Source organism: Aegilops tauschii, chromosome 2 (genome assembly GCF_002575655.3).
Source record: "Aegilops tauschii subsp. strangulata cultivar AL8/78 chromosome 2, Aet v6.0, whole genome shotgun sequence".
In the NCBI taxonomy this organism is placed as follows: Eukaryota; Viridiplantae; Streptophyta; class Magnoliopsida; order Poales; family Poaceae; genus Aegilops; species Aegilops tauschii.
In genome coordinates, this window is record NC_053036.3 from 420,314,752 (window position 1) to 420,329,373 (window position 14,622).

The 14,622-nt window shown below is 44.2% G+C and overlaps 1 protein-coding gene across 2 annotated transcripts; it reads right to left on the minus strand.

Annotated features, from left to right (window-relative positions):
• Positions 1-600: 600 nt before the first annotated feature.
• Positions 601-5,313, minus strand: LOC109737781 (ATP-dependent RNA helicase SUV3L, mitochondrial). Of its 2 annotated transcripts, XR_002226672.3 has the most exons (3): positions 3,054-5,313; positions 2,792-2,883; positions 601-1,149 (listed from the first exon to the last, which is right to left on the minus strand). XR_002226672.3 is itself a non-coding variant. In XM_020296910.3 (2 exons), the coding sequence occupies exons 1-2, from the start codon at positions 5,186-5,188 to the stop codon at positions 1,098-1,100; spliced, it is 2,187 nt and encodes a 728-aa protein (XP_020152499.1). In that variant the 5' UTR covers positions 5,189-5,311; the 3' UTR covers positions 601-1,097. The 2 variants fall into 2 exon arrangements, 1 of the variants encoding a protein (XP_020152499.1); XM_020296910.3 differs by lacking the exon at positions 2,792-2,883 and having other exon boundaries at positions 3,054-5,311.
• Positions 5,314-14,622: the final 9,309 nt, after the last annotated feature.

The following is a 14,622-nucleotide window of genomic DNA, read 5'->3' on the forward strand; positions in this document are numbered from 1 at the left end:
CACTCGCTCGCTAGAGTGCTTTCACCGAATAGAAGGCTCTTTGAAACACAGGAAAAGAAGAAAAAAGAATTGATTGAAATGTCATGTATTTTTCAGTTCTACGACAAACAAAACTCATTTGCTTTAACACCAACTCTTAAACCTAATCTACAGAACAACAGAGGGTGTTATTGTCATTTCAGTATATTTCAGCTTCAGCCGCAGCTACTACAGCATGACTACCAAACGACTAGTTGCAAACACACCCTTGACACTAGATTTCTTCATATAGACGTGCAGTGCAGGAATTTGAAGAGTGTTAATGCAAGACACAAAAGAATTTTTCGACGAGAATCCTTCAAAACTCATGTAAATTCCTTCATCCCAAATGGCTCCGTACTCCCCAGAACTATTATCTCAGTCAAGACTGGACGGATCAGAATGCTCATACCCTAACAGGGCTCATCTACAAGCAAGATAGATCTGGATCCAGTGTCATTCGTATCCCAAATCGAGATAAATGATTCCAACATCGACGCAGGGCAACCACTGTGGAAATAAGTTACACATTTTGTCTACTTAGCATCTGACATCTGAACGGGGCACCAGAAAGCTCCAATCTGCAGTTGCACCAACGCGAGAACATCCTGAAAGTGGCATATAATACATCTCTGCTATCCTCTCTAAATATTACAGTCAAGTTTGACAATCACACTAAATCATCTAAGACATCTTAGGAATAATCTATGAAAACCTTGAAAATCCCCACGTTTGCTTATTACCCGCATACTGGTGTAGCATGTCAGCAAAAAACCAGTTTGTTTCTGATAACTTAAAGATCCTTATTCAGCGTGCAATCTAGCATTGCACAACATCATTACTCAGCAGCTATCTCTTCTGGTGCCAATAAAATAGCCGCCAGTTGATGCAAATGTCATGGCGCACCTCTGGCTGGCTTCAGCGCAACATGCCAGCACAACATAGCTGGCATACGCCAAAACTGGAAGAATAGCAATAGCTGTGACATGTAAGCACCAGATTTGGGGGTTCAAGAGGCGTCGCAGCTTGGCTCAACAGGTTCTTCTCTAGCATTCAATTGGGTATAGCCAACCCCACAATCAGGCCAGAAGGTTCAAAGAAGAATTATGGCTGGGCTGACCATGTCTTGTCCTTCAGGAGGAAACAATACATCATAAGTACGTCCAGAATTATCTTAGTTAAATATGTTTTGCTATGTAAACTTTTCAAACATGCCCAAATCAACTATTGTATCAGAAAGTACACTTTTAGGAATTGTTTGAAAATTTCTGTGTAACTCAAAAGATCAGGCAATGAGAAGCACTCATCCAAGATGAAAAGCCATGCTGCAGTAAATCAAATCTGGACTATATGGCTCGGTAACTCAATTCTCGAAACGAGGAAAACATATAAACAAAGATAGCGTCACATAAATCATACCGAGAAAAATATTCTGAAATTTAGTTTGCCTAACAGCAAAAGATGCATAATGGGCATGTAACCTTGTACGGAAACAACTTTGTTCTGGATGGAAACAAGAATGAAAATATTAAGCCATATGTTCCATCAGTTGACTCAAAAATTACGGTGAATCCTTAGCTATGGAAGAAATTGACGAACAAACTATTTTGTTCAACATGACATTGCCAAAAGCAATACTCCCTCCGTTCCTAAATATTTGTCTTTTTAGAGATTCCAAATGGACTACCACATACGGATGTATATAGACATATTTTAGAGTGTAGATTCACTAATTTTGCTCCGTATGTAGTCACTTGTTGAAATCTTTAGAAAGACAAATATTTAGGAACGGAGGGAGTAGGTGTTAGCCAAAACAGAATATCAATATGTTAAATGCCCTTAATTTAACATATACACCATACACTGGAGATGAATATTTTCTGCTGGTGAACAGCTTCTTGCCAGATGATAATATATCATCTGGCACCTTCCTACAGATTCACTGTCGTACTCTGCATATTTAGTGTGAGAGCAACTTGAGGTTCGGCAGCATGTACACAAGCATGAGATTTTCAGTTTGAACTTAAATGCTGCAACTGTTTTCAGGTAGGTACTCACAGACATAATACACAATTACCATTACCATTCCCAACTAAGTCCAGAAAACACATAAGGTTATAGATTCATGAAAATCTACACCTTATTTGCTCTGGTAATTTTGTAATGACAGTGATTTGCGTATCTCTTCTGGTGTTTTGAAGTTTTTTTATTCTACAGATCCACACAAATCCTTCTGTGATAACAGTCCTTCCTCAAAAGGGCACATTTTACCAAAATGAACTCCTGATTATTGGTAACATAATTCTGGCAAACTCATGTATTCGAAGAAATAAACACTTTTCTTTTTGCCAAGATGCCCAAATCAACTTCAAATGAAAGGATCATAAAAATGTTCAAGAAATACATGCTCCAAGCAAATCACAAAGCTAACCAGAATAATATACAGCTAAAGAGGATACCAGGATCAGGATGAGGTGATATGCCAGCGAACAAGAAAGTTAGCTAAGAAACAACCCAAGATTTACATGTTCGGAACTTCAGGTAATATTTGATAGTTTACTATTAGATAATATATACAAATCGGGAACAATTTAACGTTTTAAGCAATATAAATTGAACTTAAAACTATTATCTCAAATCCATTTTGAAGAGATTGATTTTGCCAACTGGAAGTTGAGTTTACGATTACTTGAATTATTATTATAAGTTGGCATTGGGATTGTAGTTACTTGAACAAATAAAGAACGGGAATACATAGAGTTCACAAACTCACTTGCCAGCTGTTGTATGGAATTAAAGCATAGTGTTCTCACAGGTTTCTTCTGACCCAAAGTGAAGCCGAATAAATTCCATAGTATAACTTAACTGCATTAGGTGGCATGGGATTCTTCATTATTAGCCTCTATTTATCAGAAAGACAACTTCTTTTGATACAAGAAAAGCAAATAAAAATGACATCTACTACATGACAAGAAAAAAAATCTCCACAAACGATCACCATATGTGTGAAAAGATGCGGGCTAGAGTTATATTACCTTTGAAATGTTTTAGGAAGCGACCTCGTCCTTTCATAACCAACTTTGGAAACATCCTTTGCATCATCATCTGACGCCTGTTCAGCATTTCTGTCACTCTCCTCTATTTCTTCTCGCCTCTGCTTTGCTTGTTGTCTTGATTCAGGCTTCCAGGATGCCTTGGCAAGTGACTTGCCAAGCAAATCAGCAATATTCGTTGCCATTTCCTCAGCTTTCTGCACATGAGGAAAGTTATCTTCCTCAAAATGGTGTGACAGCCACAAATACATCGACAGGACCTGGTGCTTCGTCTCGAGATCCAGCAGTTCAGTGTCATTCCTTGCCGAACCCTTCGGCATTCCCATCGCAATGCTAACACGACGGCTCTGGCTATAATGAGTAGCAAATCTCAGAAGATGGTACATGGCTTTCGGATCCCTTATATTAACTGGCGCAAAACAAAAATTGTAGCGATCCTTGAGGGAGAGACCCTGTACCCTCTCGAGCATATTAGCAACCTTCTTGATACTATCCTGCTGGCACATGAAGTATGTCTTGTCGATGCGGCAATTGTCACGGAACTTATCCAACAAGTCAGTGAAAGTGAGGTTGGGGAACTGACTGGCAAACATTTCCACTTGTTCGAAGCAAGGAAAAAGACCAATTTTTTGTGCCTCCTCAAACGGCTGTTGCAGGCACTGAATTAAATAATCCAAATCATCCAACAAGAAAGTGGTTGTGAGTCCATCTGGATAAACACTTCCCCTCCGACCAGCACGCCCAGCTATCTGTTTTACCTGTGAAGCAGCAACAGGTACCATCTTGTCCCCGTTGTACTTGGACAAGCTATAGAACACAACCCTCCTAATGTTAAGGTTCAGACCCATACCGACCGCATCACTCGCTACAAGAACATCATACTCATTATCCTGTTCATTGAACAATGTTGCTTGCTGGCGCCTTGTCTCCGGTGGCAAAGCTCCATATATGACGCAACACTTGTGCTTCGTAAACTTCTCAATTGCCAGCTTCACCTCAAATATCTCTCTGCGTGAGAAGGCAACAACGCAATCACCAGAGCGAACATTCTTGAGGTCTCCAAGTAGCGGCTTGGCCTCGACAACAAGTGGCTTGAACCGCTCATACTGATGCACCTCCAAATCATCACCAGTATCTGCGCAGACCTTACGAACAATCTTGAGCACACTAGGGTCACCACAGAGATGTATCTCATCTGCCTTGATCCCAAGAACAGCACGTGACCACGCATAGCCCCTCACAGGGTCAGCCATCATCTGTATCTCATCAACCACGGCGACTTCGTAGAGCTCCTCCGTGGACAGCATCTCAATAGTGCAAGCAACATGGTTGGAGAAGGGGACTTCCTTTATCTCCTGGCCAGTGCGGAGGGTGCAGTAGACACCGAGTGCATTGACCTTGTCGAACACCTCCATGGCGAGGAGCCGGAGCGGGCTGCAGTACACACCGGACTTGGCGGCGCTGAAGCGTGCGAGTGCGTTGTGCGTCTTGCCGCTGTTGGTGGGCCCGCAATGGTACACCACCCGCCGGCGCATGGCGCGGGCGAAGGGGTACCAGGTGTGCGGCGCCGTGAGGTCAGCCGCAGCCATGACGGACTTGTTCTGCCTCAACTGATCCGCATGGTAGTTGAGGCAGTACTCGGCGAAGGCCGGGAGGAGGAGGGCGTGCGCGTCCTCGCCCGGGAGAGAAAGGAGCCGCTCGGCGGATTCTTGGGAGAGGCGCGCAGGGATGAAGTGGCGGAAGTGCCGAGCATACGTGGGAAACTCCGAGGAGGGGATGTAGAGCGCGAGGGCCTGGTCGGCAATGGCGGGATCCTTGGCGAAGCGGCGGGTGAGGGCCACCACCTCGTCCCACGTGGCCTTGGGGAGGCGCGACGAGCCCGTCGCAGGCTCGGTGGTGGAGAGCTCGCGCCATAGCTGCTTCGGGTCCAGCGGAGGCAGCTTCCGATCAGGGTCGGCGGGTGCGTCGGACGAGAGGAAGCGATGCTGGGATGGGAGCCATGGGGATGGAGGTTGGGGGGCAGGGCGGTGGAGGTGGGAGAAGGTGGGGAGGAGAAGGCGGCGGTACGGCGATGAGGTGGTGCGGCGGATAAGCGAGGCAGCGATGGCGGCGGCCATGGGTCCGTTTGGGTTACAAGACGGCGGCGGCCGGCGGCATGGGGTGGAAGATGGGAAGAGAGGAGGCGGCGCGCGACAGGCGGGCGCCCCGGTCTGGATCCTGGGCCAAAGTGGGCTAGGAGCGGACGGCGGGGAGATAGGTGGGCTTCAAATGAACCACGTCGCGGGGCGCTGCTGACTGCGTGGAGAATGTGATGATTGTTTACCCTAAAATAACTTGCTCAAAAAGAAAGCATTTACCCTAAAAACGAATCAACTGATTATAGCAAGACATCTAAAAAGTAAAAAATAAATAAAATCATGATCTAAGAGTAAAACTATTTTGGATACCAAACCTGAAAAAACTGTAAAAGGGCAAAATGTCACTTTTACTAGAGGTACTCCACGCGTTGCCACGAGGCTAGAGATCTGATTTCAAACACAATATAAAGTCTGTTAGAATATTGGGCTCATTTATAGGGCAGCCCAATAGGCAATTTCTGAAATCTCAAAGGCCCATGCGTGTGAGCAAGTGGTGGGAGTGGGAAGTTTAGTCCCACCCCGGAAGTTGGAGGGGTTGCACACCACCTTATAAGGTGGAGTGTAGTAGCACTTGTAAGTGAGTGAGAATAAGAGGGTCTCTCCCACACTCCTCCGCCGCCGCCGCTCGAAACGACATGACGGACGCGTCACAACTTAGTTGGTTCGGGTTGGTCCCGCAATCAACTCAGACCTGCGGTGTGGGCCTCCCATGTCGCGGACGCCGCAACACACACCAAAACCAATCTAGGTTTTGCCACACCTCGTTCCTTGCGCCGCCACCGTAGTCCACTCCATCCCGAGCGCCGGCAAACGGAAGAGCAGGTCTCCGGAACCACTCGCCTTTGTGAACCTGCATGGGAGAGGGTGAATTAGATTTTTGGAAAACACCACGTGCGTGACTGCTCGCTGTCTTCATCACGGCTCGTCTACCATCCAGATTGGGCGATCTTGCTCGACGTCGTCTTCTGCAACCGCTCTTCACCAACGTCGTCGTCAACAACATCGCTGCACTAACAGCTACCTCATCTGCAAACGATCGGTGTAACTATAGTGTCCCATCTCGTTAGTTAAACATGTTTGCCATTTTCATGTTTTGCAATGTTGTGTTGCTACTATTCATGTTGTTTAGTGCTTCTAGTATGCTTGAGATTCACATGTCAGTAGTTGCAATCGTCATGTTTAATATTCTGAAATTAATCATGGAAATTATGCCTAATTACTTAACAAAGTCAACCTAGGAATGTAAATCGGTTCCGTTGAAACCCACTTGTATTCTAACAGTACAATACTCTCTCTGTTCACTTTTGTAAGTCGTTTTAGACAACTCAAAATGGAATGTTTTGCACATTATCTGAAATGTCTTCAAAGGTCTTATAAAAGTGAATAGAGGGAGTAATTTGTTTTTTCGAGAACTAAACAACGTTGTTTATTTGCCACTTACATACCTAATTCACCCCTAAGATTTAAACTATGTTAAAATAAAAAACAATTACACACCCCGCGCGTTGAACATGCACTAGTAGAGAAATGGCTAGCCACATCTTTAGTTTATGTATCTTTCTCTTTAATAGTATGGTATCCAGGTTCACCTATTTTTTTTCCGTTGTTGCTCTTCAGAAAACGCGTATAGTAAGTAGTCTTCGTCGATGGGACAAACGCTCCAGTGTATGCGTTACGAGGCAACTAGCATTTTGTCATGGAAGTTCGTGAAAGATGGCGTCCCATTTTCAATGAACGTCACCACTATATTTTCCAAATAATGCTGGCTTTGGACTATTTGGTACGACATCACTAAGATAATAGTGGTGTCGTTGGCACATTTTTTAAGCTACCTGTAGGTGGGACCCATGATTGGGACAAGGTGCAGCTTAGTGGTGACATGGCATAACATCAAACGTCACCACTATTAGGTTTTCTTGTGGAGTGATATGTATTGCCACATCGCCACTATATTTTATTGGAATTAGTTTTATTTGTAATCATTTTTTATTACTTCTTTACGTTTTGTTTTATTTTATAAATGATGAACATTTTTATGTTATATTAGTAACATAATACTGTAGTTAATTTTATTAAAGTAAGAATATTGTAATTGGAAATGGTGAAACTTTTATAATATATTTCAAGTCTTTCCATTGTTTTACCTTTTAAAATGATGAACATTTTGAGTATATTATATTAGTCAAAAAATATTGTGGTTAATTGTATTAAAGTAAGAATATTATAATTGGAAATCATGACATTTTTATAATATATTTTGATTCTTTCAAATGTTTACCGTTTTATTTTTCATAAATGGTGATTTTTTTATATTATATAAAAACTATTGTAGTTAATTTCATTGAAGTAAGAATATTGTAATTGGAAATGGTGACATTTTTATAAAGTGATTTTATTGATGTAAGAATATTTTTACCTTTTTCTAGTATTGTAGTTATTTTTGTATTATTGTGGTTATATTATAATATTGTAGTTGTTTATATATTATGTTTGGTGACATTTTTATAAAGTAAAACCGAGGGGCAACGGCCCATTGGCTTACTGGGCCTAGCCCAAGAGTGTGTCGGTAGCACTGGGTCAAAACAAAGGAGCAACGCCGCCCTCGCAACAGCTCTCTCCCTCTCTCGTTGCCGACGCTCGGTCCTTGTTGCCGCCACTCGTCGTCGGCCGATTCCATCCATTTTTTACGGGCTCCAAGGCTGAGGTAAACATCTACAACTCCTCCGCTCATTGCCCTATCTCTACACCCATTAGATTTGCTTTGTTGTGCAGCGGTAGGGTCATCCCGAGTTGATTTGCATCGCTAGGGTTTCGGCGATGGCGACGGAGACGACGGGGCTGCTAGGCATCGCTTGTGCATGGCATCGACTACAAAATCATCGGTGAGTTCATCCCCTCCCCCTTCTTTCCCCTATCTACAAATTCACCGGTGAGTTCATCCCTTCCCGATTTGATTCGCATCGAAAGGGTTTTGGTTTGGCAGTGCAATATGTTGACGAATTAGGATAGTTTGAGTGAGTAGAAAAAAGTAGGAGTTTGATGGATGGATACTTTTGTATGGTAGTGCTGGATAGTTTGAGTGAGTAGGCAACATTAGGAATTTGACGGCTCAAAACCCCTAATTTTGACAGCTCCAAACTAGTGTCAATTTGTTTGCCAAAACCTTACTTAATTTGATGGTGCCAAAACTAGTTTCAATTTGTTTGCCAATGCTTTGACTGTGCCAAAGCTTTACTTATTTTGACAGCTTCAAACTAATGTTAATTCTTTTGAAAAAGTTTTTACAATGCCAAAACGGTTCCAAAACTACTGTCAATTTGTTTGCCAAAGCTTTGACATTGCCAAAGCTTTATTTAATTTGACAGCTCCAAACTAGTGTTAATTTTTTGGTTTGCCAAAGCTTTCATAGTGCCAAAACTAGTGTCAATTTGTTTTCCAAACACTTCTGCAGGATGCAGCTAACACGACACTACGATCAGAGACCCTTCGACGAAACTGTGTGCGATGCAATAATCGCAAACAGTGGTGTAAAAGAACCGTCAAAAAAGGTGCAAAACATTTACGATGCCGGAGCCATCAAACACGGTTCAGATTTTAGTTGCGTGTGCGATGCAGGGCATACGTTTTAGTTTAATGAACTGTTTGCGATGAGGAGGAACAAAAAAAGGGCAGCCAGATGAAGGCGTGTGCGATATACAACATACGGTTCACTCGGATGAACTATTTTTGATGAGGATGAACAATAGAAACGGGCAGCTAGATAAAGGTGTGTGCGATTGAGGGCATACGCATCAGAAGGATTAACTGTTTGTGATTAGACAACAGAACAGAAACGGGTCAGCCAAATCAAAGTGTCTGCTATTATTAGCAAAAAAAAGTGTCTGCGATTGATGGCATACACTTCACACGGATGAACTGTTTGCGATTAGCCACAACAAACTAAAACAGTTAGATAGATCAACGTGTGTGCGCTAGACGGGCACACAGATTCTAATTAAAAAAAGCGTGCGTGATGGTAATAACGAGCGCGCACGGTTGTTGGAACAAGACGTGTGCGGACGTTGCCTATTGTGGTGCACCCTATGGTGCAAACGCCACGTACGCGGCCAACAAGGCGTACGTGCCCACGTTACGCCTTCCGGGAATAGTGCCGCACTTATAACCGTCAGTAAATTTTGAGCCCGCGTCCCGTGACATTCCAAATTGCAAACCTGTTCACACCGATCAAAACCTAAACGGTTTCCCACTTAGGAGTGTATTAGTACTCGGTTATAAATACTACTACTCCAAGATGACTGCATATTCCTCCTCAACTCCTCATCCACAAAAACAAACAAGTCATTCATCATCGTTCCCTTGCGTCTGCCATGGCCAGCGTGAGTTCTGGGTCGAGAGATTGCCACCAGGGAGATGCGAGCATGGAAGCGGAAGCACGTGAGATGTCCCGCCTCGCCACAAACGTAGCCGGCATGTCCCGCCGCGCGGCCGTAGCAGCACAAAGGTCCCACCACACCGTTGAAGCAGCACGGAGGTCCCGCCGCGCCGTCAATGCAGCAGACTGGTCCGGCCGCGCCGCGGAAGCAGAAGAGATGTCCCGCCGCGCCACGAATGCAGCAGAGATGTCCTCCCGCGCCGCGGCGGCCTGGGAAAATGTCTCGCGGGCAGGCGAGGAACCTTACAGGCGCATGCACGCGATCGTCCATAGCCAGATGGATCAGATATCCGGCTGGGCGAGGTTGCAGGATGACATGAAAGCCTCTTTTGAACAGGCTACCGGCGTCATCCGGCAACTAAATGAGAGCAATGCGAAGCTCCGGGCCGAGCGCGACCTGCTGAGGGCGAAGATCGTCGGAAGTGCAGAGCAGCAGGAGGAGACCACTGCCTTGTTGAAGAGGACCGGCGTCATCGTCGAGAAACTTATGGACGAGAATGCCATGCTGCGCATCGAGCGCAGAAGGCTGGTGGAGGAATCCGTGGATGCTCTCAAGCAGCATCTTGAGGAAAAGAAAGAGCTCATCGCCGCTCGCCGCGGAGACTAGTCCCGCGGCCTGCAGCAACGCATCAAGAAAGTAGAGATCAGCGAGCTAGATCGTTGTCTTCCTTCTTCTTTTGCCCTTGTGTATTTCGGGCGTTGCCGCATGTGGCTTTTTAAAATTATGTTCCTAAATATGTAAGACAATTATTACTCACTGTCATCGTCCTTATATTCATCATGCTTGCTATAAGTCGCAGTCGAAGCTATATTGGTCCGTCGGATCTTACATCAAGACCCGTGCAAAACTTTCTTTTCGGACTTTCATTTTTCTCTCTTAAATCTTAGTCCAGTGAGACATATAGCCACATCGTAGAACAGGGGCTCGGGCGCCATTAATGGAGACGTTGGGAGGGAGGTGCGCAGTGGGTAGCGGTCAAAGGGCTGTCCTCCCGATGAGCATGCGCAGGGGTCTGATCTCACGCCTCCCGTACTCAAATAGCTACCCCACACGACATCTCCTAGCCAATAAAAAAAGGGAACGCGTGGCGGCACGTAATTGGTAAGTAGGACACCCATGGTTTCAATAATACTTGTGTTTCCGATTTGTAACGTGACAGCACTTGTTCCAAAATGACTTTGTTGATTGTTAATGTGGCGCCTTCACAAATCGGACAGAAACATTACCACAACATGTTGATGCCATGTCATGACACCATGCCGTTTCATGATATTCACGCGTGTTTTGGATTTACAGGAATTAAAAAACCAAGTTTCTCAATCTTTCCGGCCGAGCCACGACGCCCAGATGTTTGAATTTCATTCCCATCTCTTGCATGGGACCTAGAAATTCACCCAAGGACACACATGTGATTTTTCAACCAACTTGGTGCACTGGAGCATGTGCTTGTAGTTCAAATTTGAATTATGCACATTAAATGCCCAGAAACTCAATTAATGTATAAAAAAGGCAAAACGAACCCCGAAAAATTCCAAAATTAAACACAACACTCCTGTTGTTCTATGTTGACACTAGAATTTTTTTGAAAGCAATAAGAGGCAACGGATATCGTTCCATCCCCAAAGGTGACACGTTCCCTACCGAAACCACCACACTTGTTGTGAGAAGCTCTGGTTTGTGAGAAGCTTATACCCAAACTTGCCCCAAATGGGACAAAAAATTTACCACGGCATGTTGATGCCGCTCCATGATAGCATGCCAAGTTTCATGAATTTTAGACGAGTTTTGGATTTACTAGAATTTAAAAACCAGGTATCTCAATGTTTTGCCAGCAATCAACAGTGCCCTGGTATTCGAATTTCATTCCCATCTCTTGCATGGGACCTAGAAATTCACCCAAGGACACACATGTGATTTTTAACCAACTTTGGTGCACTGGAGCATGTGCTTGTAGTTCAAATTTGAATTATGCACATTAAATGCCCAAAAACTCAATTAAAGTATAAAAAAGGCCAAACAAACCCCGAAAAATTCCAAAATTAAACACAACACTCCTGTTGTTCTATGTTGACACTAGAATTTTTTTGAAAGCAATAAGAGGCAACGGATATCGTTCCGTCCCCAAAGGTGGCACGTTCCCTACCGAAACCATCACGCTTGTTGTGGGAAGCTCTGGTTTGTGAGAAGCTTATACCCAAACTTGCCCCAAATGGGACAAATTTTTTACCACGGCATGTTGATGTCGCTCCATGATAGCATGCCAAGTTTCATGAATTTCAGACGAGTTTTGGATTTACTAGAATTTAAAAACCAGGCATCTCAACATTTTGCCGGCAATCAACAGTGCCCTGGTGTTTGAATTTCATTCCCATTTCTTGCATGGGACCTAGAATTCACCCAAGGACACACATGTGATTTTTCAACCAACTTTGGTGCACTGGAGCATGTGCTTGTAGTTCAAATTTGAATTATGCACATTAAATGCCCAGAAACCCAATTAATGTATAAAAAAGGCCAAACGAACCCCGAAAAATTCCAAAATTAAACACAACACTCCTGTTGTTCTATGTTGACACTAGAAATTTTTTGAAAGCAATAAGAGGCAACGGATATCGTTCCGTCCCCAAAGGTGGCACGTTCCCTACCGAAACCATCAAGCTTGTTGTGAGAAGCTCTGGTTTGTGAGAAGCTTATACCCAAACCTGCCCCCAAATGGGACAAAAATTTTACCACGGCATGTTGATGCCGCTCCATGATAGCATGCCAAGTTTCATGAATTTCAGACGAGTTTTGGATTTACTAGAATTTAAAAACCAGGCATCTCAATGTTTTGTCGCCAATCAATAGTGCTCTGGTGTTTGAATTTCATTCCCATTTCTTGCATGGGACCTAGGAATTCACCCAAGGACACACATGTGATTTTTCAACCAACTTTGGTGCACTGGAGCATGTGCTTGTAGTTCAAATTTGAATTATGCACATTAAATGCCTAGAAACACAATTAACGTATAAAAAAGGCCAAACGAACCCCGAAAAATTCCAAAATTAAACACAACACTCCTGTTGTTCTATGTTGACACTAGAAATTTTTTGAAAGCAATAAGAGGCAACGGATATCGTTTTGTCCCCAAAGGTGGCACGTTCCCTACCGAAACCATCACGCTTGTTGTGAGAAGCTATGGTTTGTGAGAAGCTTATACCCAAACCTGCCCCAAATGGGACAAATTTTTTACCACGACATGTTGATGCCGCTCCATAATAGCATGTCAAGTTTCATGAATTTCAGACGAGTTTTGGATTTACTAGAATTTAAAAACCAGGTATCTCAACGTTTTGCCGGCAATCAACAGTGCCCTGGTGTTTGAAATTCATTCCCTTTTCTTGCATGGGACCTAAGCATGCACCTAAGGACACATATTTGATTTTTCAACCAATTCGTATGCACTGGAGCATGTGCATGTATTTCAATTTTGAATTATGCACATAAAATGCCAAGAAAACCCAGTTAATGTATAAAAATGTCCAAACGAACCCCGAAAATTTCCAAAACTTAACACAACACTCATGTTGTTCTATGTTGGCACTAGAAAAATTTTTAAAGCAATAAGGGGCATCGGATATCGTTTCGTCCCCAAAGGTGGCACGTTCCGTACCGAAACCATCACGCTTGTTGTGAGAAGCTCTGGTTTGTGAGAAGCTTATACCCAAACCTGTCCCCAAAATAGGAAAAAAAATTAACACGGCATGTTGATGCCGTTCCATGATACCATGCCAAGTTTCATGAATTTCAGACGAGTTTCGGATTTACTAGAATTTAAAAACCAGGTATCTCAACGTTTTGCCGACAATCAACAGTGCCCTGGTGTTTGAAATTCATTCCCATTTATTGCATGGGACCTAAGCATGCACCCAAGGACACATATTTGATTTTTCAACCAATTTATATGCACCGGAGCATGTGCATATAGTTTAATTTTGAATTGTGCACCTGAAATGGCTAGAAAACCAGTTTAATGTATAAAATGTCCAAACGAACCCTGAATAATTCCAATTCTTTTACGACACACATATAGTTGCATGTTCACTGCAGATAAAAAGTCTAGCAATTCAAACACCGTCCATTGCCGCTGTGACCCCATTATGTAATTCAAATGAAGATGAAAAAACAAGTAGATCCCACACAGCTTATTATCACCAACCGTGTGAGATATAGTACAAAATATCCTGGAGCACCGTCGGCTTATAGTACGCCTATGGCTTACGCGAGAAGGTGCATCGGCTACAGTCCACAGCCGGCGTGTCAAGCACACTAGCTCGCTCCCCAAATACTCCCGCCTCTGCATCCCTCGCAATCTCAAAAATATTACTACCTCGTAATCTTGAAAATATCTACCGCCTGGAAGGTTTTAATGTTTGATAGCACACGATTAGTATGTGCGGACTGTGTGCGATGTCTGTTACTCCCGCTCTGCTTCAGTCCCTTGATTCAAATTTTTAGTAGCCCCGGCATTTTACTCCCGCCTCTGCATCCCACGCAATCTCAAAAATAACTACTCGCCCTTGACCCAAATTTTCATTAGCCCCGCCTTGTTGCTCCCGCCTAGTAAAATTTTCAGTTGCCGCAGTATTTCCTCAAACACCACCTTGCCCCCCCGCCCCCCTCCACACACACCACACACTCCCCTAAACCTCCGCTCACACAGACACACACAACCCTCGAAACCATTGGTAGGTCGCCGCCATCGCCGGCGCCTCCATCCTCAACCTCTGCCTGTGTGCCGGGGAGCTCGAGGAGCCAATGGCCAAAAAGAGGTTTATCGCGGCCTTTTCGCCCGACGCCAGCAAGGTGGCCGCCGAGGTGTCCCCGCTGTCCTCCGCGGGCTCGAACCGCCGTCGCCGGTCCCCCGATCCGCCCGCCGCTGCGCCCCTACACCGGTTCGAGGACTTCCCCGTCCTCCCTCGGACCCGGCAGCCGACGAG

Excerpts from the sequence above, each read along its gene's own strand:
- LOC109737781 (XM_020296910.3), bottom strand. The coding sequence starts at position 5,188 with ATGGCCGCCGCCATCGCTGCCTCGCTTATCCGCCGCACCACCTCATCG. Across the intron at positions 1,150-3,053 it reads CTTCCTAAAACATTTCAAAG|GACAAGACATGGTCAGCCCA; the intron begins GTAATATAACTC and ends TTCCTCCTGAAG.